Genomic DNA, 25,412 nt, shown 5'->3' with positions numbered 1-25,412 from the left:
TCTCTCTCTCTCTCTCTCTCTCTCTCTCTCTCTCTCTCTCTCTCACACACACACACACACACGCACATGCACACGCACACGCACATGCACATGCACATGCACACATACACACACACACACAAATCAGAACAAATGGTCACAACACCAATACAACACTACACCAAACTACACTACACTAAACTAAAATGTCTTCCACCAAAAAAAAAATAAATCATGGATCTCATTTTGTGTTGAGCAACTACTCATGGACATGGACTGGATCTGCCCTGGAGTTTGATTGTTATCCCAGTGACCCAGTGACATGTTTTTCTCATTGCCAACAGGTATCAATAATAAACAGATTCTTGCCTGTGAAGCTACTGAAAAATGAGATACTATGTGGTCAATGATTGCTAAAATGTTGATATTGTCACCAAGAACAGTAAATTGTTTACACACTTCACGAACTTTTTTATATTTGTTACATGGAGAAGAAACTCATTTTCATACATATCTTAGAGAATTCAACTCTGTTATTTAAGGCTGTAAGAAATGAGGATATGTTTTACTGACCTTTATACCAATTAGAAAGAATTTTCATACTTATTTTTTTCTTTTGAATACGTGTATGTGCAACTGCTGTGCATCCTTTCTCTCTCTCTCCCTCCCTCTCTGTCACACACACACACACACACACACACACACACACACACACACGCATGCACACACACAAATGCCTTTTTCAGGCAGGGTCTCTTACTAGTTCAGAACTGACTCTTGACCTTTTAGGTAAGGCAGGCTAGCTTGGAAAACACAGTGATGACCTTGCTTATGCGTGTCTAGCATTGTCATAATAAATACAGAGGAGATACTGACATGAAAAATCTTACTTGGCACTTTTTACATGGTCTCTGAAATGAACGGAAGTTTTCATACTTGCAACTCAAGCACTTCACTACTATATTACAGTAATGTATAGTACCTATATATTGCCACAGTACCCAATTTTTATGTTTTTAAGGAAGAGCTTTCCAACAGAGGTTATAATTCCTTTTATGTTCTCATTCACTGCAGGAAACTTTGTGTCCCCCCAACCCCCCTGTAGCTGAAGGCTGAAAGTTCTGTTACAAAGACCAGATTTGAATGCATTTATCTAATTTTGGAATTTAGTAAAAATAGATTCAGTTACATGTAACAATGATTCAGGGACTACTCTATCTCTATTAATAAATTTCACAAATGTGAAACAGACAAAAACAATCTGGTTTCTTGATATTATCTTTTAAAAATGTTTTGAAAGGTTTGTACATTTACCTGCTATTGGAGAAAAATTAGTATGTATTTTAAAACACATAGTGAATGAAATAACAATACTCTCTTACTCTCTCTCTCTCTCTCTCTCTCTCAATATATATATATATATATATATATATATATATATATACATATATATGTACATTTTCATCAAAGCCTTATTTACTTTTTCTGGGAATGTTATGATGATTTTGTGTTGTATTTTCTTTTTTTTTATTGGATATTTTATTTACATTTCAGATGTCATCCCCTTTCCCCACCCCCCCTTAGAAAACCCCTATGCCATGCCTCCTTTTCCTTTTTGCACTTATACATTTTTTAAAAATGTTAATCAAAGGCTTTATAAGTTTGGTAATGCTCAATCAGAGGTGTAACCCTCTACCCAACCTAGATATATCAACTATCTTTGACTGGTGGAGATACGTGAACATCTGCCTCCCTGTCTCCCCCCTCTTTCTCTCTTTCTCTCTCTCATCACCTAGCTTCTCCTCTCCTTCTTCTCCTCTCCTTACTTGTTCTCTTCCTCTCAGTACTCCTCCCAGCTTAGCTTCTCCTACATATCACCCTTCCTGTTAAAATAAAACTTTTCTCTCAAAATACAATTAGAGCATAAATATGCCAATTTGTACCAGTGAGGTACAAGATAGTCCTAATACCCAGTCCATCATTTTGTTGACTAACCAGAACCTCTGTCATCTCTCCTAACTAAAACATTTAGTTCTGAACCTGGCTTTTTCCTTGGCTTTAGAATAAATGTCAGCTGAAGACCATCCACTCAAATCTTTTCTCTCAAGGTAAATAGCCAGGATTGGCTATGAGGCTATAAGTTTTCAACCCCGTCAGAAACCCAGAATGACTGAGTTAACTGAAATTGTGGGAAGCACAAAGCATAGCTTCTAAAACTTAGCCAATTTATAGAGACCTCTGAACACCTGGACACTCCTTCTACTACAAAACGTTAGAGCATCTGTTCTTCCACCTTCTGGCCCAGGATCATCTGACAAACCTTAGTGCTGCAGATTTATTAAGGGCTGATTACTCTGTCTAGGCAGATATGATCAGTCGACTATTCTGCAAGTAATTTGTCTGTAGATGAAGAGAGGCAATTCTTGTCTAGTGGTTGTCTCACCACAACTGGAGTAACTCCAAAGATGATGTGACAAACATTTCTGTATTAATGTTCATTTTGATTAGAGACCTGTCTGCTCCTGACAGCTTCCTGTATTGAATTCTAAGAAGAAATTGAGCATCTTTGGAGTTACCTGTGTTGTATTTTCAATTCTCATTCAGGGTCTTACACAACACCGTTAATATTATTTTCTTATTGAAATAACTAGTTATTGAATTTCATCTTGATAAAAAGCCAAGAAGTTAAAGTTTATTTCCCAGGAGTTCCTGAATTAATACACATAGGGCTCGTATCAAATATTCCTTAGCTGTGAACAAGAAATATTGAATTAACTTCAAGGTTGAGAATATAGAATCTAAACTGTTACAGTATCTCCTAGTGATTATCATAGAAAATTCAATGTCATGTCACTTTCCATAACAGAAATGATACAATCTCAATCCAACCTGCAAGTTTTAATATTCAATCAGACCATCGATGTCACAGTTTATAAAATGTATTCATAATCAAAACTTGGCTGTTATAAGAGTAATGATATAAACTCTATAATAGACAATATTGACATGAGACTTACAATGTACTTTTCATTTTGTTATTAAAATAGTCTATTAATAAGCATAGGAAAAATAGTGTAAGCATGACAGAAGTCTTATTAAATGATCCAAATGTTATTTCACAAAGCTGAGCACATAAATGTGTCAAGGATGGATTTAAAAATAATGGTATGCATTCCCGCAATGTCTTTCAATGCTCAGCTCAATTATTCAATTTGTGGATTTTCTGTTGAGACTAGGAACACTTTCAGAAAGGTCATATGATACCTAGACAATCAGTAATCAGTTGAGAAGCGTCATCATAGAAATCAAGTAATTTATTTGTCTACTCTATAAATTTATATTAAAATTCCATTTCTATAATTGCTTTATGAATGTAAGTTATGTTTTTAAAATTTTGTTTTGAGAGTGGTAGTGCTTATCAAAAAACAACAACAAAAAACAGGACTTTTTTTTCTACGGTTGCTATGTAAGAAATTTCTGGGTGGTAAGTTTGAAATGGCTTGGGACATTTCTGTTAGAACAAATGTCAGAAATTTTGTTTTCTTGATGCTATTTTATTGATGAAATAACAGGTAATATACATTTCATGTTCAGCACGTACATATAGGGATGCAAGTCAAAAAATGAGGTAACAAAGAGAAGCAAGAACTTTTATCTAGGAAAACAATACGAAATCAGAGTATGTGACCTGTGAAGAATAACCTATGAAGAATAATGGTATGAAAGTAATTACTTGATTCCTTCATTGTAATTTGCTAAAATGAAACAGCCCCTTACCAGTTTGGATATCTGATCATGTTTTCGCTAATTTACAAATTACAAATTTACTATGTTTACAATTTTTTACTAATTTACAAATATTAATTCATCTTGTATTTGCTAATGGTGCAATACCAATCCCTAAGTTTTTGAGCTGGCAAAATATTAAGGGAAATTGTAATGCTTCCAAAAAAAAGATGATGGTCATTCACATTTCAGTTTTTCATATTTTAGGGGAGAATATGAACTAGTCATAGTGAACATCATTAATTATTTTCTAATGAGATGTACATCACTATAAAAATGGCATTAAGAGAACACTTGGAAATATTGGCATATGAAAAAAGAAGTGAACAAAATGAGAAGTGAACAAAACTGACAACTTATCAATTTATTACACCTTATCAATTTATGAGCTTAATGTGATGTTGAATACAATGTAATCAGGTAATAGGGCAGGAGATGTATTGTGAGCAAAATAATTCCTCAGTTTCCTACTGTCACTTTAGTAAATTAAAGTGCTTGGAGGTATTTTATTATATACCCACCAGCTTATGTAGGTATACATTAAAAGTATTCAATATATATAATGTTATATAAACATTATTATAGGGTTTCCAATTCCAGGAATGCCATTTCCCCTTTCTGATTCTATATTATTTCTCTGTTTTCTGTGTACACTAAAGTTTAACTGAGTGATTATGAAAATTAACAATAACAAAAGCCCATGAAGTGTAATACATGGTAATATTTGAATTCTGCATAACTTCATCATATTGTAGTGAAAGCAGATCAAAATGTTGTAGCTCTATCAGTCCTGATACCATTTTTATAGGGTTTTTCGTGACATGAATTCAGAAGCCTATGCACAGAAACATTTCTGAAAGGGAAAGACTAAGTGGGTGCCTCTGATTTTAACGACTTAATTCATACAGAGAAGATTGAAAGTAAACTAGCAGTACCTTTTTTAGAGATTCGGTATATATGAAACATCCTTAGAAGCTGCTTTACAAATAAATACTAAAATCTTTGTAATCTATTCAAATACATTTTACCTGTTAGCAATTGACTTATATTTGTTCTGCTATAATCATTTTAAACTGGCATAGTGGTGGTTTTAATACATCATATATTTGGTTCATATATGGTAAAGGGTAAATTGTATACCTATGAATGGTTTACTCTAGAAACAACAGTATTACCTTATCACCTTCAGAAAATGTGACTCCATCAATGGCTCTTTTCCATGTGATTTCTGGAACAGGCTCCCCTTCTGCTTCACAGATGAGTGTGACATGACCATTCTCAGATGTCGTCTCATTTTTAAGTTGTAATATATGAGGCTGTACTGTAAAAAATATACATATTATTCAATTGTTATTGGACCAAAATGGTTACTATTCACAGTGAAAATTCCATAACAGACTTTTAATTCCACATTTGAACTCTGTGAGATGAGTACTTCCATAGCAACTATAACATACTTTCTAAAAATACCAAAAAAAATACAAATAAGGTGGGGGACAATTCTGAATAAAAATCCTACATATTTTCATTATAATAGTTATGTCAGATCCACAGAAAATATAATTTTTTATAAAATTTTGTCAAACTAAAACATTCTATTATTGGTTTCCTAAAACCACAAAATTAAAATCTCCTCTTTAAAACCACTTATCTGTAAACACACAAATTAAAAACACATTTATAAACATGTCTTTATTTATTTATTGTGTTTTATCTCTTAATAAGTTCAACAAAATAGACAAATGATTAAAGTTTCTTGGTACCTAAGACATTTAGTTATATGTAACTGAAAATTCTCATGAGATAAAGACATAGTCAAGCATTTTCTACATGAAATTATAAGTGATAAGTTACATCTTTAATTTGATTAGACATAGATCTAGTATTAATAATTTCTTTATAGCAATATCCCTATAGAACACAACATTAAGTATACTGGTATAAAATTTTCTTTATAATAAAATACATTGACTCCAAAATTACATAATGGCATCGTGATCTAAAATATGTTCTTTGTTTTATCTGTTTCTAGGCTTTTTGTTGTTGTTGTTTTCATTATTTTGTTAGTGTTAACATGACACATCATCATCTGAGAAGACAGACCCTTATTTGAGAATATGCCATCATACAATTAGCCTGTAGACAAGCCTATGGAAAGTGTTCTTGACTTATAGTTACTACGGTTGAGACCATGCTACTGTGGGTGGTGGTGCCAACCCTGGGCACGTGGCCCTATGATGTAGAAGAAATCAACCTGAGCAAGGGGAGTTCTTACTCTGAATCCACTATGTAATCATTCATCTGTAGCCTAAGAGAATTAGGATAAAATGAACCTTTCTTTCTCCAAGTTACTTATAATCATAGTGTTTGATTACAGCAAAAAGAAAAAAAGAAAGAAAGAAAGAAAGCCTCATGAAGATGCCTCTTCTCTGTCTCTGTCTCTCTGTCTCTCTGTCTGTCTCTTTCCCCTCCTCTCTCTCCCTTCCTTTCTCTTTTTTCCTTTTTACTTATTTAGCAAAATAAAAAGGAATTAGATACTAAAATCTAGCTTTATCCTATCAGTTCATATAGCTTAAAAATTATCAGTATAATTAACTAAAAAATGAAGAATTTTTAAACAGAAATAAGAAAAAAGATCCCTGATAACAGAATTACGGAAAAACAACTTTTAGTAGTTTTACATATCTTTTCTTTCATAACTGTAGATATATATCCTTTTGTAAAACCCATAAATTGATTCTTGTTGCTTCAAAAGTGATCCCACAATGATACAATACAGTGTGTATTAGTTTGTGTTTCAAAAGATGGAAGTCATAGGAATCTTCTTTTACCTTTTTGCTCTCACATACTGAAATCCTGATAGAAGAAGAAATGACTAAGTGGTATTAGACATTAGCTCAGACAGACTGTGCAGTTAATCACCTCTTCTTGGGAATTGTGTCCTATTCACTACCATTTCTAACTACTCACCTAATGCTGAAGAATACTTATTTAGTTTCTCCAGTTTTGAAGCTAATATTTTAAGTGAGAAAGATTAGTTAAGGATTCCCTGTACTTTTATAGTTCAAGTCCATGTGTTTTTCATTCTCTGTGAACAATCTAAGTATGGCTTTTGTTTTTTCTATACATCAAGACTTTTATAAACATCATTTTAGCACGACCTGACCTTGAGACTGAAAAACCATCCTGGTCTAAATGGCAGGCTTTATTCAATGTTATCTGACTAACCTGATCACATAGTATTCTGGAACCATGTTATTATTCAAATTTTCATTGTTTCACAGATTTTCTTCAAATTTTGTATCGGGGCTGCCAGAAGGAAGCCGCAGATCCAATGGAACTGGAATTACACGTGGTAGGTAGTTAGCCACCTAGTGGGCGCTAAGAGTAGAACCACAGCTTTTTGTAAACTAAAGCCAGTGTTTGTAACCACAGAGCCAGCATCATTTCAAGTCCCTTGTTTAACTCTAGATTTCACAGTTTTGTGGCAACTGCCTCTTTTTTGGTCAAAGTAATGAGAGTAAAATCAATACTTCTACTATTCTATATGCTCACAATGCTTCCCAAGAAAGATGTCTCTTATTCAGTATGGATAATTATTCAGTCTTCAAAGATGGTAAGTCACTAATTATAGCTACAGAGAAACATTTATAAACTAGAGCCTTTCAAATGAGAAAATTTGAAAACACCAAATATAAGATCAATCCCAACATGTGTCCATTAATGATGTATGAGCCTAGGTGTTCAGAAATATATTATATCAGACAGTTCATGGGGTAAAATGTGCATGATCTATCTTTTACCATCTGTTATGAATCAGTCAATATCCTATGAAATTCTACATATTGCTCCATGTCACTCTTAAGAACATATTGAAAGAAAGAATTATTCAATGTATGTTGTTGAAATAAAGAAACGTTTTTGCCCTATGGACAGTTTAGAGTTTGCATTTGATAGCAGAGGGAAGGTCGGCTCTGACTTCCTTCCCCTGGGATGTATATTGTGTTACAAGCACAGTGCTGTGATACTTACCAAATACTTGAAGGAAGGCCTGCTTTTGATCTTCCCCTGCCTTGTTTGTGGCTTTGCAGACATACAAGCCCCCGTCTTTATTGATTATGTTCCTAACAGTGAGCTCTGTATTACTGCCCTTTAAAATATACTTTTCATCTTCTTCAATGAGTTTGCCATTCCTAAAAAAGAAAAAAAAAGTTGATCATCACAATCGAATTTTATAAATAGGACATCAAATCAACTTTATTATACATAAGCATAAAATTTTCCATGGCTAGGAAAACTGACTGTTATAATTCAGTCAAAATATATTTTATTAGTCAAGAAACCTTAAGGCAAACACATAAAATAATCCTTGAAATCTAGCTTGATTTTAGAGATAAGGATGACATTTGTCTGAGGTTGAAATATTAATATTAAGTCAAGTAATTAAAACACATAAATTCAACTTTTACTTTGAGTATTAGCAAATAGTGTCTTATTGCTGATTTTTATTCTTTTGTACTTTAATTATTAATTAGCCAACATAGATTTATGTAAAAAGTTATGTACAAACATGATATACATAAATAGGAATCTATATGAAAATTCTATTATTTCACATAAAATGATATAAATTTATGTCATGAGTGTCTAGCCCACTCATGTAATATCAGTAAAAATTGATGTGATAGTGAAGATAATAATTTTTGTTTCTTTAGAGATAACAAGTAATTATTATTTTCTAAGTTCTTTCCCCAATGAAATTTATTTTTCAGTATTTATATGGTTATAACAATATTTGCTATTGATATTTTGTATTACATTTTCAATACATTTTCATTTTATAATATTGTAAAATCGTATGTATTCCCTTTACTTATATTTGTTTCTCACTTCAATTTTCTCATTTTTCTTTTACTTTCAATTGTGAGCTGAATTGTTCATATGATACACTGCAATATATCACTCAGAATCTCTCTAGGATGGAGATATTAACATTTATAAACAAGTGTAAATTTCAACTTAAAAGATGATAATTTAAAAATTGTTCCTGCATGGAAATAGCAACACTTTTATTTACCTTAGTGACTTTCAAATGAATTAAAAGCATGTTAATAATTTCAGAGATATAAAAGCATTTTAAAATGCATACCTGAAATGCACATCAATAAAAATATAACCTGATGGAAAATCTTCATATGGCACTTTCTGTGTGGCCATAGAAACTGAGTATAGATATATCAATTGAAGAACACAAAGACATTGCCAAAATGTAAGTCAGAAAACAAAAGAAATGACATCAAGTTCTAGTGTGAAACATTTATCACTAAGCAACCACATAAAATATTGTTCTGATCCAAGGTGGATAAATATTTAATCACACAACAATATTTGCTTCAAAAACATGAACTGATATAGTATTAAACTGAAATTAAAAACAGACAAATATACATGCAAATTTAAAGGACATTTAGAAAATAAGAAATAAGATTTAAGCAACTTATTTATAAAAACTAGGTTAGATGACTGAATATGTACAGATAGCTACCTCTGTGAAATAGAAATGTGATATATCTTCCTATGACTATTCATTAAAATGCAGAGAATATTTACTAGCATGTGCTGAAACAGAAGAAATTGTGAGCTGAAAATAAATTATTAAAACATTCACTACAGTACAGATTTAATGTAATTAGCAAACAATATCAGAAATTAAGGTTAAGAGTAGACACAAAAATTTAAAGAAAATAACACAATTAAAATAATCAATACACAAAATAATTTTTAAAGTATGAAAAAGATTTTTAAAAGTTTGAAGTAAGGAAAAGTTTAAATATCATTTTCTAAAAGTCAACCATGTGTAATTAAGGTACTGTTTACAGATAAAAGCTTGTTTACAAGAGTGAAAATATACAATGACAGAACTGTTACCAAAAATGAAAACGGAGATGAAATCAAAATAAACAGAAAGAAAATATAAATAGGAACACTATTCAGCGAAACACAAGAGACAGACTAACAGAAGTTGAAAGTTCACGTTTACTACGTGTATATAGGTATGTCTATAAAGACGAGGTGAAGAAAGAATAGAAAAAGAAACCAGTTTTGAAGTTTTCAAGACAAGAGTAGGATGATCACTATTTATATGATGTAACAGGATAAAAACTGAACCTTGGGTAGGATCCATTTGGCAGCCCACACTGAGATGTATCCCTGAGAAATTATGCCATACAATGTATCTGATGTAAAGATAGACAGGGTGGAGAGAGAGAGAGAGAGAGAGAGAGAGAGAGAGAGAGAGAGAGAGAGAGAGAGAGAGAGAGAGAAGTTTGGAGGGAGGGAAGGAGGGAAGAAAAGAAGGTTGGAGGGAGGGAAGGAGGGAGGGAAGGAGGGAGGGAGGATGGGAGGAAGAGAGGGAGGGAGGGAGAGACAGAGAAAGAGAGGAGACTCTGGGGTGGATAGATTTCTTTTATCTGTAGTATACACTTGATGCACCTGGTGGAGCAGGTGATGACATAAGGTGCTGATAGGTCCCAAAGAGCAGGGTAGTGGAATTGCCTGTATACAAACCACTATAGTAATACAGAAATTAAATACATAGCAAGGCCAATAATAAGTCATGTTAGGCTTTTAGTGAAATTAAAGATCATTAATACATTTCTGTAAATGCCATAAAATAATGCTTAGACATTACTAGGTATTGCTGTTTACTTTGTGGAAATTATCACAGTGTTCCAACTTTTAGCTTTTGTGTATCTTCTATATTTTGTAAAATAACAGCTCATGGTCATGCCTCCATGTGAACAATAGCTCCCTAACAAATCAGGTGACTGAATTTGGAGACAGGGACTTCGAACATATATAAGTTTGCATAGGTCACCCCTAAATTTGTTGGATGTTGTATGAAGACTGACTGACTTCTGAGACCCATGAGTCCACATGACATTCTTCCTTCTCACCTGCACTGATATCACAGGCACACACCAGCAAACACAGCTTTGCTGTCAAGAGGGCTGTACTTTTGCTGTTTAAAAACACCATCTAATATGTTGTAGTGAACAGCATTGACCCACGGTTGCTAACACTTGTACTTCAGTCATATCATTGGGGTGCACTTTCTGTACTCCGCAGGTTGTCTGGATCCCCAAGTGCATCCAATACACTTACAAGTATTTATTTGTATAGTTTTGATATACATTTTTATACCTACAGATAAATGGGATTAAACAAAATCCCTTCAGTAAAAGTAAATTTATCTTTACAAATGCGTAAACAATACGATCCGATTCTGCCAATACAATTTTTAGGTCAAACCGCAAAACATCCGTTTCAATTTATTTATATCCATTATAAGCAAGAAATGGGTTTCAAGGTATATGAATGAAAAAAATAATGTGTTTGTGTGTGTGAGTGTGTGTGTGTGTGAGTGTGTGTGTGTGTGAGTGTGTGTGTGTGTGTGTGTGTAGAAATAAATACATTTCGAATTTGACACACTTAGTCCTTATACTATTTTTATTTCACATAAATTATTGAAATTAACTGTTAGCCAGGCAGTGGTGGCAATGCCTTTAATCCCAGCACTTGGGAGGCAGAGGCAGGCGGATTTCTGAGTTCGAGGCCAGCCTGGTCAACCGAGTGAGTTCCAGGACAGCCAGGGCTACACAGAGAAACCCTGTCTCAAAAAAAACCAAAAACAACAACAACAACAACAACAACAACAACAACAACAACAACAACAACAAAGAAATTAATTGTGAAAAAAATTAAAATGTCCAATACTTCGGGGAATGCATAATCATGTGTGCCACATTCTAGATTATTATTTGGCCTTTGGGTTGGATAACATAAAAACATGTTGGAGACTCCATAAGAATTTTTATGGTAAATCAGCTATCTCTAAGATATATCATGATCACTTGGTGTTAGTAGCCTAATGTCAGATGGGAAATCCTAGTAAAATACTATTATTAAGAATTACTCTCTGTATATATCAGTTCTAATCATCTTACTTGTGGGTGTGTTAGCACACCCACATAAACCACACTCAAAGCATAAACAAGACAAAGATATGGAAATCTGTTATAAGATAAAGTTTAACAAGGACACAATGAAGTATTGTCTATTATTGTCCCTAAATTAAATTCTAAAGCTTAAATCTTGCTACCTTATATTTTTATATATGGAGTATATTTGAGTAATAATTTTGTGATTTTTTCTTCCACTTCAGCATTTATAAAGTATAGCAATAGCAATAGATCTTAGTGTTCATACAAAACTGTATTTTTTACATTTATTGTGTGTATACCTTCATATATGTATGAAATTTTCATGTATGTATACATGAGAAATCAGATATAGCAAGGTGTCATATTCAAGGATAACACTTGCTTCTGGACATGGTTTGGCATTGGCCTCATCTGTTAGCCTAAACTGGCTGGCCGGTGATGGTCTGTGATCCTGGTGTATTTATCTATTTAGCATTGATTTTAAAACTATGCACCAGCATGACTGGCATTTTGAGATACACAGTAGAATCCTACTCAGGACCTCATCCTTTGAGGTAAGCACTTAATTGATTTAAGCATCTCCTCAGCCTCATAAACTGTACTCTCATGTCTCTATACAAAATTGTCCAGATTTAAACTCTATTGCCTTTGATTTAGTTCTTTGAGCAATAATCAATGACAATGGAGTGCTATAAAATGTGATTGGCCATAGTCGAGTCAAAGTACATTTTAAAAACTTAATAGACATAATGAAATAGTCAAAGAATAGCTTTGTAAAATGCAATTGTTTTTGTTTTGATTGGGGAATTTGTGAAATTAAAAGCTAATTTCTTGAAATTTTATCTGTATAACTATTTTACAATATAGTACAAAAAGACAATCTACAGCTATTTCCATATAAAAATACACAATTGTGATCCAAATCATGATGTTGCTAAAAATGCGAATACATCTATTTTAATACAGACCCTATTCTAGGTTCAACAATCAAAATCAATCAGTAACAGGGTGATGGTGCCGAGGGTGAACAAAAGATACACTGTAGCCCCAGTAAACATTCTCTATCAGCTTTTTAATCAAAACATTTATAGCATAGAGCAAATACACACGATGCACCCATTGGCTATGCAATCTAGTCAAGTCAACCGAAAATTGATGGCACCTTGAGCTGGCCATATGCCTCACAGCATATTCACAAGTCTGGGAACCTAAGTTCATTCCAGATTCCATGGTGAAAGTAAAAAAAGTTCTTGAACATTGTCCTTTGATATCTATAGACATGGCATGATATTTACACACATGTGTATATACACACACAGATAGACACACACTCAGTGAATTATTTTAAGAGCTTTTTAAATAATTTCCATTATTTATGAGATAAAGTAAATTACATCATCTCCCTATTTTTTTCTCCCTCTAAAATCTACCATATGCACCTCCTTGTTCCTTTTTTATTTTGATTGAAAAGAGATTGCCCCACCTAGGGATCCATCCCATCTGCAGTCACCAAACCCCCATATTATTGTCGATTTCAAGAAGCGCTTGCTAACAGGAACCTGGTATAGCTGTTCCCTCAAAGGTTCTATCAGTACCTGACCAATACATTTGCAGATGCTCGCAGCAAACCATCAGACTGAGCATGGGGATCCCAATGAAGGAGTTAGGGAAAGGACTGAAGGAGCTGAAGGTGATTGCAACCATACATGAAGAATTATATCAATTAACTGGGCCACCCAGAGCTCCCAGGGACTAAACAAACAGCCAAAGAGTATACATGGAGGGAGTCATGGCTCCAGATACATATGTAGTAGAAGATGGGCTTCTCTGGCATGAATGGGAGGGAAGGCTCTTGGTGCTGTGGAGGCTTGATGCCCAGCATAGGGGGATGCTAGAACACCGAGGCTGGAGTGATGAGTGGGTGGAGGAGCAACCTCATAGAGACAAAGGAGACTGGGGAGGTGGGGGTGGGTAGGTTGGGGGATCTGTGGAGAGGTAACCAGGAAAGGGGACATCATTTGAAATGTAAATGAATAAAATGATTTTTTTTTTAAAAAAAGACAATAGAGTTTCTCATACAATATGTTCTCGTCTTGATTTCCCTCCCTAAACTCCTCCCATATCCTTTCCTTTTCATGTCTCATTAAAATTCATTTCTCTTCTTACTCTCTTTTTGTAGAAAAACACAGGCATGTATAAATATAATAATCATAAAATAAAAAACAAGCAAAGAAGAATAAGACCACAAAAACACAAGAAAAGAAGACAAAGGAAAAAACTCTTTTTCAAATTCATGATCTCGTTTTCACTATTTTTACATGTATATATGTATATGAACATATATATGTGTGTACATATATTCCTAAATATACCCCACTTCATCTATAATGTCACTTGTGTGTATGTTTTCAGGGATGATCATTTGGTGTTGGATAATCTTAATCTTAAATGAGATCAGACAATCTTTGTTTTTTTTTAAATAATTACAACTTCAAACATTAGTCTGTGTGCTTTATTAGTATCTCACAAAAAGACACGGGTCTCTCACTTACCTGAACCAAGAGATGGTAGGATCTGGGGAGCCTGAGGCCTTGCAGGTTAAGGTCATCTCTTCTCCTCTCTCTGCAGTAGCATTGACAAACTTCTGAGGCATCACAATTGCTGGTGGAACTGAATGAGAAAGGGCAGAGCATAAAGAGTTGCAACTAAAATTCTGAACAAGAGTAATTTGCCACTGCCTTTTAGTGCTCTGTATCTCTATAGTTCCTTTCTGTTTATAGAGAATTAAGGTCAGTGATATGTTTTCTTATGCTTAATAGGATAATTCACTATGTTATTAGTTTAGTATTTCTCAATCTGTTAAACAATGAATTGTGTATTTTAGTGAACATATATAATGTATGAAATATGTCTCATGCAAAGACACAAGAGCACTGACTTAATCCATACTGAAATCTACTTTGAGCATAAATGGATTTCCTATTCGGGTTCTTATGGGTCTATGTAATTCTATAGGCCATCATTCACGGTTTCAAGACAGGGCTTTCAAATTAGGTGTCAAAACATAATGTTCTTTCTGATTAACTACACTTAATTTCTTCAAACAACTATAAAACATTTTATGGAGAGAAACTGCTTCAGCTATAGAGTATGAAAATAGATTTTCATGAACAATTCAATTTTAAAATTAAGCTTCCTCAATTTCCAACTAATTACATTGTGAAACTGTATACGCTGCACATTTTGGTTGTGTTGAAACTGGCTGAAATGCAGTGTTTGCAATAAACAAGCCACAGACTTCCATAGCCATGACTCCATTTCAAAGTAAAGCCTTATCTAGTTCTTAGTGCAAACCCCATGGTATTAAAGTGTGCATGAAGGAGTAGTACTTATAAAATATAGTAATACATTAGACATAATAGAGACACAGACATATAGATCCTGGATTACAATGGCATATCTTTACAGTAGTGTGCAGGTCTCCATCGATGAGGCTTGGTCCCATTGACAATGAGAAAATTAGACAATATACACAATAATAATTAAGCATATTACTTCACACCTTTGCCTTTAAGAGGTTAGGTATAGGGAGCATGCTTTTACATGAAATAGCATTATAATAATTACTAGTATCCCCAAAGATGGACTTTTCTAGCTAGTAAATCTTAACTCTAAGAACATACTCTTAACTCCAAGACACTTTTGTCTCATTGTCTTCCTATAGACATGACATGTTAATATTTTTACCATATAACCTACTACTTTAATTTTCTGTCTTGTGAATGAAGATTAAATGAAGCACATTAGAGTTTTCTTGTCTTTTAATTTCTTTTTGATATTATAGCATAATTACAAAATTTGCTCTTCTTTATCCTCTTTCCAATTTCCCTATATACCTCTCTCCACTCTCCTTCCTATCTTTTTAATTAGTAATCACTGCATATCTATATCATGTATATCTATATCTATCATCTATACCTAAACCTAATCCTATACCTTTACTTATATCTATACATATTTGTATATCTATATCCATCTATATATGGAGAAATATATTCAGATATAATCATATGAATTCTTATATAATATATGTATTCTTTAATATAACTTGTTCTGTTTATATGTTACTTGCATGCAGGTTTTCGGGACATCTTTGTCACTGGACCAACAATTAGTCTGCCTTTCTTCTTGCTTTTTATTTCTCTGTTCTAGGTATGCTCTTGTCTTAGAATAACACGTAGAATTACATTTTTCTTGCTTTTTTACTGGCAAGTAAGCAGTTTTTGTGAGTTTATGAGTGCAACAGTCCTGCCATGACAAGAAAATATTTTGCAGTGGTATGCCAACTCTGTGACTCTTAATGTTTTCAACTGTGCTCCTATGGTATTTCTAAGCTTTGGAGGGAGTAGGAGTAGAAAGGAGATGTTCCATTCATGGCTTACCATCCAAAGGTCATTTATTCTATGAACTTCCACCAGTTATGGCTCTATATTCACCACCATGCACTGCTTAAAGAGTCTACTGTGAGGTAGGCTGAGAGTTGCTGCATTCTATAGGCATGGGTGTTTTACCCTCCACTATTTATACATTCATTTGAAGAAATGGTTAAATTATATTTATTACTGTAATGCAAATTTTGTCATATTACCAAAATGAAACTTTCAACTGAAATCCTGCTAGGACTTTTCTCTAAATACAAATAATTAGAGGTTGAAGAGAGTTTTTCAGTTCTTCTTCCAGTTGTTGTTGTTGTTGTTGTTGTTGTTGTTCTTCTTCTTCTTCTTCTTCTTCTTCTTCTTCTTCTTCTTCTTCTTCTTCTTCTTCTTCTTCTGTCTGCTTCTGCTCCTGCTCCTCCTCATCTTCCTCTTCCTCTTCCTCCTTCTACTGCTTCTGCTGCTGCTATTGTAGCTACCAAACTGAAGCTATTTACTATTTGCTATAATTTTATTTTCAATAAACTTTCCTGGACTATAGAATATGACTACTCATGTTTAACATAACAATGAACTTGATATGAGGATGTCCACTTTTATGTTACAATGTAAGCAAACAACAACTTAGTCTTATTGATAATTTAATACCATGTTTAAAAGTCCAATTAGTAGGCACCATGGATTAATCTGATACCAGAAAAAAATAACAAACCATATCAAAGTATTGTCTTTTGCTTGTATAATTGAGTTGCTTTTTTTCTTCCACTTTGGTACTAAAATATAAATTCATACAGCTCAGCTCCAACACTTTAGTTCTTTAATTACATTTATTTATTTGTTTGTGTAGACTTGGCCATACGCTCATGCCCTGGAGTGAGTGTGGATGTCAATAGGAATCCAAAGGGAGTCAGTTTTCTTTTTCCATTTTCTGTGTCTCAGAGACCATACTCATGTCTTCAGCCTTGGTGATAAGAACGTTTTTCCACCGAGCCATGTTGCTGCCCTATTGGTACAGCTTTTGACACTTGCATAAGTTTCTGCTTTGCATTTGTGGGGATTCTCCACATAAAATTTTATTTAAAATGTATTTTATTTGGAGCTAATATGTAACTTCTTTTTTGTTTGTTTTTGTTATTTTTTGTTTTTTTCATTCTTATTCTGCCTTTATTTTTTTTCCAGAGTGTTCATTATTTCCTTTATTTTTTCCTTTTTTTTATTGGATATTATATTTACATTTCAAATTTTACCCCATTCCCCCCACCACCCAGGAACCCCTTATCCCATCCCCTCTCCTCCTGCTTCTATGAGGGTGTGCCCCCACTTACCCCCAACTCCCACCTATCCACCCTCAAATTTGCCCCCTCCCCCACTCAGTGTTCAGCCTTCATGGGACCAAAGATCTCCTTTCCCATCTATGCCCAACAAGGCCATCCTCCCCTACATATATGGCAGGAGTCATGGGTCCCTCCCTATGTGCTCCTAGGCTGGTGGTTTAGACCTTGGGGAGCTCTAGTTGGTTGATATTGTTGCTCTCCTCATGAGGCCACCAACCCTTTTAGCTCTTTCAGTCTTCTCTCTAACTTCTCCATTGGGAACCCTTGAACAGATCAATGGTTAGCTGTGGGTATCTGCCTATGGGTATGTCAGACTCTGGGGGATCTCTAAGGAAACAGCCATTTTAGGCTCCTGTCAGCATGCACTTCCTGATATCCATATCAGCGTCTATCTTTGGTGACTGCATATGGGATGAATATCCAGGTGCAATGGTCTCTAGACAACCTCTCCTTAAGTTTCTGTCCCACACTTTGTTTCCATATTTGCCTCATTGGGTATTTTGTTACTCCTTCTAAGTAGGATAGAGGCATTCACACTGGTCTTCCTTCTTCATGAGCTTCATGTGGTCTGTTAGTTGAATCTTTGTTGTTTCAAACTTTTGGGCTAATATCCGCTTATCAGTGAGTAAATACCATGTGTGTTCTTTTGTGATTGGGTTACCTCACTCAGGATGATATTTTCTAGTTCCATCCATTTACCAAAGAATTTCTCAAATTCATTATTGTTAATAGCTGAGTAATATTCCATTATGTAAATGTACCACAATTTTTGTATCTATTCCTCTGTTGAAGGGCATCTGGGTTCTTTCCAGCTTCTGGTTGTTATAAATATGGCTGTTATGAACATAGTGGAGTATATGTCCTTGTTATATGTTAGAGCATTTTGTGGGTATATGCCCAGGAATGGTATAGCTGGGTCCTCAGGTAGTGCTATGTCCAATTTTCTGAGGAATCACCAGACTGATTTCCAGAGTGGTTGTACCTGCTTGCAACCTCACCAACAATGGAGGAGTGTTCCTCTTTCTCCACATCCTTGCCAGCATCTACTATCACCTGAGTTTTTGATCTTAGCCATTCTGAATGGTGTGAGGTGGCTTCTTAGTAGACTTTTTTTTTTTTTAAATAGAGATGATGCCAAAAGTCTCCACGTATTTTGCTTTCTTAAAATGCTATAAATGTTTACTAATAGTGTTGCCCTCATTGCTATAAGACAGCATTGGACATGTTGGCATGAGTTAATGTTAATTGCATGATGCCATATTGATGCTAGAGATTGTACTTAAGTCATGTAAATTGTACATAAGATTGTACATAAGCACATCCAGATATTTGGACAGAGATAATCAAGATAAACTGTTATTTACTAGAAACTGTTTTAAGACCTCAAAGGACATACAGAATTTAACACATTCTTTTTTTTTGTTGTTTTGTTTTTGTTTTCGTTTTTGGTGACGGGGTTTCTCTGTGTAGTCCTGGCTTTCCTGGAACTCACTGTGTAGACCAGGCTGGCCTCGAACTCAGAAATCCGCCTGCCTCTGCCTCCCAAGTACTGGGATTAAAGGCATGCACCACCACCGCTCAGCCAACACATTCAATTTATCAAATGATAGACATAAGCAAAGCAATGTTAAAATTTCATTTGAAGTCCATTTCACTGCTTAAAATAATGTAAATGTTTATGGTCAGTTAGTTTTTATATATCCTTCCAAGTTCTGAACAATCATCAGTATCAGAGAATCAGTACTTCATTTCTGTTTTAGCATCAAAACTACTCCTATGCTCTCAAATTTTGTAAATGAGAATAAACATGAGATATTTACTACAAATTATTAAATGCTACTCTATCAATATGATGAAGTAGTGATAGAACCCATTTTGCATTTAATTTAAATATTGCATTCAATTTATATATTGTAAGAACCAGTTTTGCACTGAATTTCAAAATAAAGTTTACCTAAAAAAATGGTAAGATCTAACATTATCAAATAATAATAGTGAAATTGAAATAGTTCTATTACGTGATTTTAAAAAGTATACTGAAAAATGGAGCATAATTTTCTAATGTTAGATCATAGTCAAATTTGTGGGAATATTTGATATATAAATGAATAATTTCAAGTCAGTTGAAAGATTCATTGTTAGAGGTTATGTGGAGAGAATTGATTTACAATTCAGTCGGAAAATCGTGTGTTGACGAAGATCCTGGGAAGAATGTCACTTGAGTTCTTGCCTTAATAAAAGCCCTGGAAAATGTGATGCACAAGAAAATTTCCTTAGCAAGCCTTGAGATCATTACCTGCATGGGGAGTTTTCACCTGTCCTAAACAATCCCATACCTTGTCTTGAAGTTCAGTAAAGACTTCACTGAGCTGTTTTGCTCAGATGTTGGGTGACACTGCAGACAAGGCATTTTGCGCGCAAATTGGGCCCACTCTTCCTATCTGTCATACCTCATCCTTTCCTTTCAAATAAAACTTTTAAATATGTATACCCTCTGGAGGGGGAGCAGCCATTTCAATCAGTTCAGAAAAAGAAAAAAGAGAAAGTGGAGCTAGTAGAAAAAAAGTGTTGTGAAGAGGAAATTACATCATTAGTAGAATAAAGTATGAATAGCTTTCTAGAGAGGAATCACAGACTAAAGTTTAGATGCCAAATGCAAATTGAGATAAAACTAGCCATCAAACTGATTCCTTGTCAACTTGACATCTGCACACATCATTGTTAAGCCACAACCTTTCCTTCTTACTCAACCCAAAGAGCTTACATTAATATGAACATCAAAATATAAAATTTTGCAAGTTTTAAATGTCTCACATCCTTAAAAATTCAGTTTCTTCAAAATCTAATTTGTTATAAAATTTAGTTTCTCAACAGTGGGATCCCCATAAATCAAAATTAAATGAAATACTTTGGTTATTTTAAGAGAGAACAACCAGTGCACAGTCACAGTATGAACAATGCAAAATCACCTCCAATCATCTGGGATTCACTCAAAATCTTCTGAGATTCTCCAAAAGACTGGGTCACTTTCCCATCTCTGCCAACTGTAACACACACTGCTTATCTTCCAGGCTCCAGTTGGATTCATTCCACAAACTGTTGATGTTCTTGATTTTTATCCTACATTATTTGTATCTTCAAAACACTGGGGTCCCCTGCAATAGGGCTGCACTTTCTCTAATCACCTCTCCTAGGCTCTGTTTATGGTGCTATGCCTCCAATTCTATGCATGATCCCTTCAATCCACTGCCACCAAGTGTCACTGAGACTGCACCTTCACCAATGGCCTCTCCTGGATTCTCACAATGTCAACCCTCTGATGTTCTTCATGATCCCTTTATTCCTTCAAACCAGTTCAGCCTTTGTGACTTTTACACTATCAAGTTTGGCTACCAGCACTGAACCATACTCAATCAAAATTTACCAGAAGATCTCACCTCAATGAGGCTAGTCTCTTCACCTCCATCAGATTAACATTATTCCACCAAGAATATTCCACCAAAGCAAAGATTTAACTTTAGTAGTTATGGTATCTTATTGATTACAGCCAATTCATCCTCAGCTAACCAGAATACAGATTCAAAAATAATGAATGACCTTGGTAGAATTTTTAAACATTCTTTTAAAGCATCAAAAGCCAGTCACCAAACTTCATTGTCCTGAACATTCTTATTTTCCATGCTCCTGCCAAACAGCTCTCCAAGTATTGAACATTCAATGGCTTTTCTTGCACAAAGCTTCAAAGTCCTTCTGCAATCCTCTCCAAAAGAACATGGTCAGGTTTTTCATAGCAATCAATAAATACCTAACTATTATGATACTGGCTTTCGCTGGTTCGGGTTCCTATTGCAATAATGAAACATCATAACCAAAATCAAGTTGTGAAAGAAAGGGTGTAATTGGATTACACTTGCCTTTGGTAGTCACTGAATGTTAGGCTGGAGCCTGGAGGCAGGAGTTGATGCAGAGTTTGTGGAGGGGTGTGGCTTACAAGCTTGCTACCCATGGCTTCCTCAGCATGCTTTCTTATAGAACTCAGAACTAACATCCCAGAAATGGTCCCAGCCACAATATGCTGTCCCATCCTCCAACAATCACTCACTACCTAATGCAACATCTGACACATAGACCTTGTGGAGGAATTTTCTCAGTTGAGGTTCCCCCCTTTCTGGTGACTCTAGCTCTTTCAAGTTGAAATAATACTAGCTAGAACAGATGAATACTTACAAATATTGGCAAGCAGAAGTTTACTCTAAGTGTACTCAACAGACTCTCTAAAATCTAGATATATGAGAAGAAATGTTCTAAAATTGTTATCTCCTCATGAAAATCACTTATGTGAGTACAGACAAATTTCTTAATCATATTTATTTTCTATATCTACATACCCACATATCCACATATTCACTCATCTAACCAAATTTTATCATGAGAAACATCAATAAAACACTGGCTAGATAAAAATCTATCTTTCCTTTTATATTGCCAGACTTCCAATTTGAGGACTTTAATAGAATTGATGGGTAAAATAACAAAGTTGGAATTAGATTGGTCTTAACAAATGTATATTTCTTACATTTGGCCTAGGTTTTAGATTGTATTTTACATACTATTATTAACAATTCTCTCATAAATTATAATCTTAAATTTGCTTTATTATTGCTCACTCTCTTCATTGTTGATTCAGTTATAATATTATTGACAATTTTATGGTGCTACATTCTGTCTTTTTATGTATTGATGCTTAGACTCTATGACATTTCATACAGCTTATAAAGAAAATGGTCATTTCATTCATTGAATTAGATAGTACTATTCCTCATTTTCTTGCCCAAAGAAATGAGTTCATGTAGACATAAATGCAGAGATCATAGCTCAATGATCATTGACAAAAACTACACTCTACAGCTGGACACTCACTTTCACAAATATACCCAGCCATTATCATCTACTGTTGATTGTGGCATTTGAAAGAAGAGTAACATAAAATTGCCTTAAAGCTCCATTTCTTGATAATTTTCATTCAACCTCAATTGTTGCTGTCTCCATTACCCCAAATTTGAATCTGTGGTTAGCGGGTCATTTTTGTGAATTTACAAAAGATTTAGAAAATAAGGAACATCATTTTTATACGAGTAACCTTGTACTGACTTTTACATTTTGAATTATACCCTCCTGTTCTTTTATACCTAAGACTATTTTCTGAGTAGTGCTAGAAAGCTGGAAATCAGACAAGTCAGAATTTTTTATTAAGGCACAGGAAATAATATTGGCTTCATTTTAAAGAGTACAACTATGATTTGTGCATATGTACAACATAATTATCTAGTTACAAATCTTAAAGACTTTATAGAAAACATTGCAAACACATTCAATATATTTCTATGATGTACTTCTGAATGATTTTGTGGGATAGTCAATAGTTAAGCATCAGATGATCACAAAAAGAATGCAATCACTATGACTGCCCTTCAGTGCATGTACATGTATATTTATGCTAAATTCAATCTAAGCTACTTAAATAATAGTATTCTATTTAATGTGTCCTGTAAGTATATAATTGTCAAATTGAGCAGAAATACTTAAATTCACACCTTATTAGACTCTGTTCGTTTCTGCTAAACTGGAAACCAAGAAGTTAGTACTAGGTAACTGGAAATGATCCTTTATTTTTATCAACTGTTATGTAACATTGTTAATATAATGCTTAATTATATTCTTTCTTATTCATTTTCTTCTGCATTAGTATGGGCTCCAATTACTTACTTCAACACCCTCCCTCTCTCCTACTGAGAGCTTTCTACCCCTCTGCAATACCTTTTTCTCAATGAAACAATTATCCCATAGAACACAGTTTTTAATGGCATACCCAATCCATCCAATGCTGCCATTTTCTCCATTTTTTTAAGTAGTGTATTCTAGTCACAGTTGCTTTGTTATGCTCATATCCATGGCTAGTTTTTCTTTTTTCTTTATGATTCTACATTTGTCTACAGCCTTATTGTTCTCTCCCATTCCTAATAAATCACATTTTTTCATTACTATATTTCTTCTAAATAGCAAGGAATCATTCTTTTCCCAGCTTCTACCTTGGTGGTATGTATAATCTAAAATGTTTGCCAGAACTACTCATTAAAACTATTTGAGAATCATTACATCTTGACTTGGCAAACATGACTTGTTTGAAAAACAAACTGCAAATTCCATTTTTCAGAAATAGCCTTTTAAACTTAGTATTATGTCTCTGCACCTGTTAGTGCATATATAATCTGTGAGTTCATTTTCATTTCTCCAATATGGTCCACAGGTTGAATATATATATATTCAACCTGTATATATATATATATATATATATATATATATATATATATATTTGTGTCATTCAAGACTAATGTAAGTACAACAAAAATAAGAGCTATAATAATATGGGGTATATATTACTTATAATTAACTGAGAAATAGTATCATAATATTATATAAATTTATATATAAAAATAAAATTATACAATACATGATAAATATACATTTATAATACCAGAATATTAATTAGAACATAATCATAGAACAAGAGTTGAATCTGAAATTTAAGAAAGTGAAGATAATCAGTGAAAATGTTACACTTTAGTTTTTTAATTTTTCAAAATCTTGAATTGCCCAATGAAAAATCCTTGAGAGGTCAGGCACAGTCAGAAAACTGAAACAAAGACACACCCAGGAAAACTTTTCTGAGAATGTCAAGATTTAGAGACACCAATAAATAGAAGAATCTATAAATTTGGATAAAATGTATTTCCCAAATAAGTCAAAGAACATGTAAGACAAAAATCACAGCTATCAGGTGGTGTTCATCAATCCATCTCCTTGACAGAGTCCAAATACACCACCCATAGCCAGAAGATATCGATACTAGAATTTGTAAACAGTTATATTGTAGAAAAGAGGTTCTAGTTACTTGAAAGCATAAGATACGGTGACTGTAAATGAAAAACGTGTTAGTTAGCATTGTTCATGCAGAGAATATCAGGTTTTAGCTGAGTCTGTATAGGAAAGAAATATGGAACTGATGTTTCGGTGATCAATCAGAGATGAAAATGTCTCATCTCTTGACTACTTTCATGGCCTGAAATAATATTTCCCTGTATTTACTTTCTTGTAGACTCTTAAATAAATAAGAATAAGGAAACAGAACTTAAGATTCTACTTTAGTGAGGAATTCATGTGATAAATTTGAAGTTTTAAATTAATGTTGTTCAGATTAATACAATGTACCAATAATATTTCCATCAGAATGAGTATATTATAGTATCATAACAGATTATAGTATCACAACAAACTAAAATGTACAATAATACAGTAATTTAAATTACATGATCATGAATAATAAAATATTAACATATTATCCCCAATATATTATATATACTTTTTAACAATATAATTAACTTAACATTTTAGTTAATTATATATATATATATATATATATATATATATATATATATACATAGTTATACAGTAACATGTAATAATCCTGTATTGCTGCATATAAACTGGCAATTTTAAAGAACTCTGTATGTATTAACTCGTGATGCTATGCCTGTGCTTAGAAAGGAAGAGGAATTGCAAAGACTTAATGAATTACTTTTTATGCAAGTTTTCTTAAATCCTGAAGAGAAGAAGCTTGAAAAACAAGTGGATCAGTAAACAAAAAAATTAATCATCAGTCACCCATAAGTTCATATGTTTTAAACACTGTATATAAATTCACTCTCATTCACATAAAGTAAAACTATTTTAGATAGCCACTTTATATGAAGTAAATATTTTTCTGTGTATGATAAAACATAATATATGTATATGAAAATTAAAATATCAATCATTAA

At 33.6% G+C, this 25,412-nt stretch overlaps 1 protein-coding gene across 3 annotated transcripts in view; it reads right to left on the bottom strand.

Annotated features, from left to right (window-relative positions):
- Ncam2 (neural cell adhesion molecule 2) overlaps positions 1-25,412 on the bottom strand; it is a 409,037-nt gene that overhangs the window by 150,059 nt on the left and 233,566 nt on the right. For all 3 annotated transcript variants that reach the window (XM_034514690.2, XM_034514691.2, XM_076943095.1), the window contains exons 6-8: positions 14,321-14,438; positions 7,798-7,958; positions 4,941-5,086 (exon numbers count right to left, since the gene is read on the bottom strand). In XM_034514690.2, the coding sequence (XP_034370581.1) occupies positions 4,941-5,086; positions 7,798-7,958; positions 14,321-14,438 (425 nt within the window). The remainder of the gene's footprint in view (positions 1-4,940; positions 5,087-7,797; positions 7,959-14,320; positions 14,439-25,412) is intronic.

Source organism: Arvicanthis niloticus, chromosome 12 (genome assembly GCF_011762505.2).
Source record: "Arvicanthis niloticus isolate mArvNil1 chromosome 12, mArvNil1.pat.X, whole genome shotgun sequence".
In the NCBI taxonomy this organism is placed as follows: domain Eukaryota; kingdom Metazoa; phylum Chordata; class Mammalia; order Rodentia; family Muridae; genus Arvicanthis; species Arvicanthis niloticus.
The sequence above is the reverse complement of the archived record's forward strand: the minus strand, read 5'-3'. Positions and strand labels throughout refer to the sequence as shown.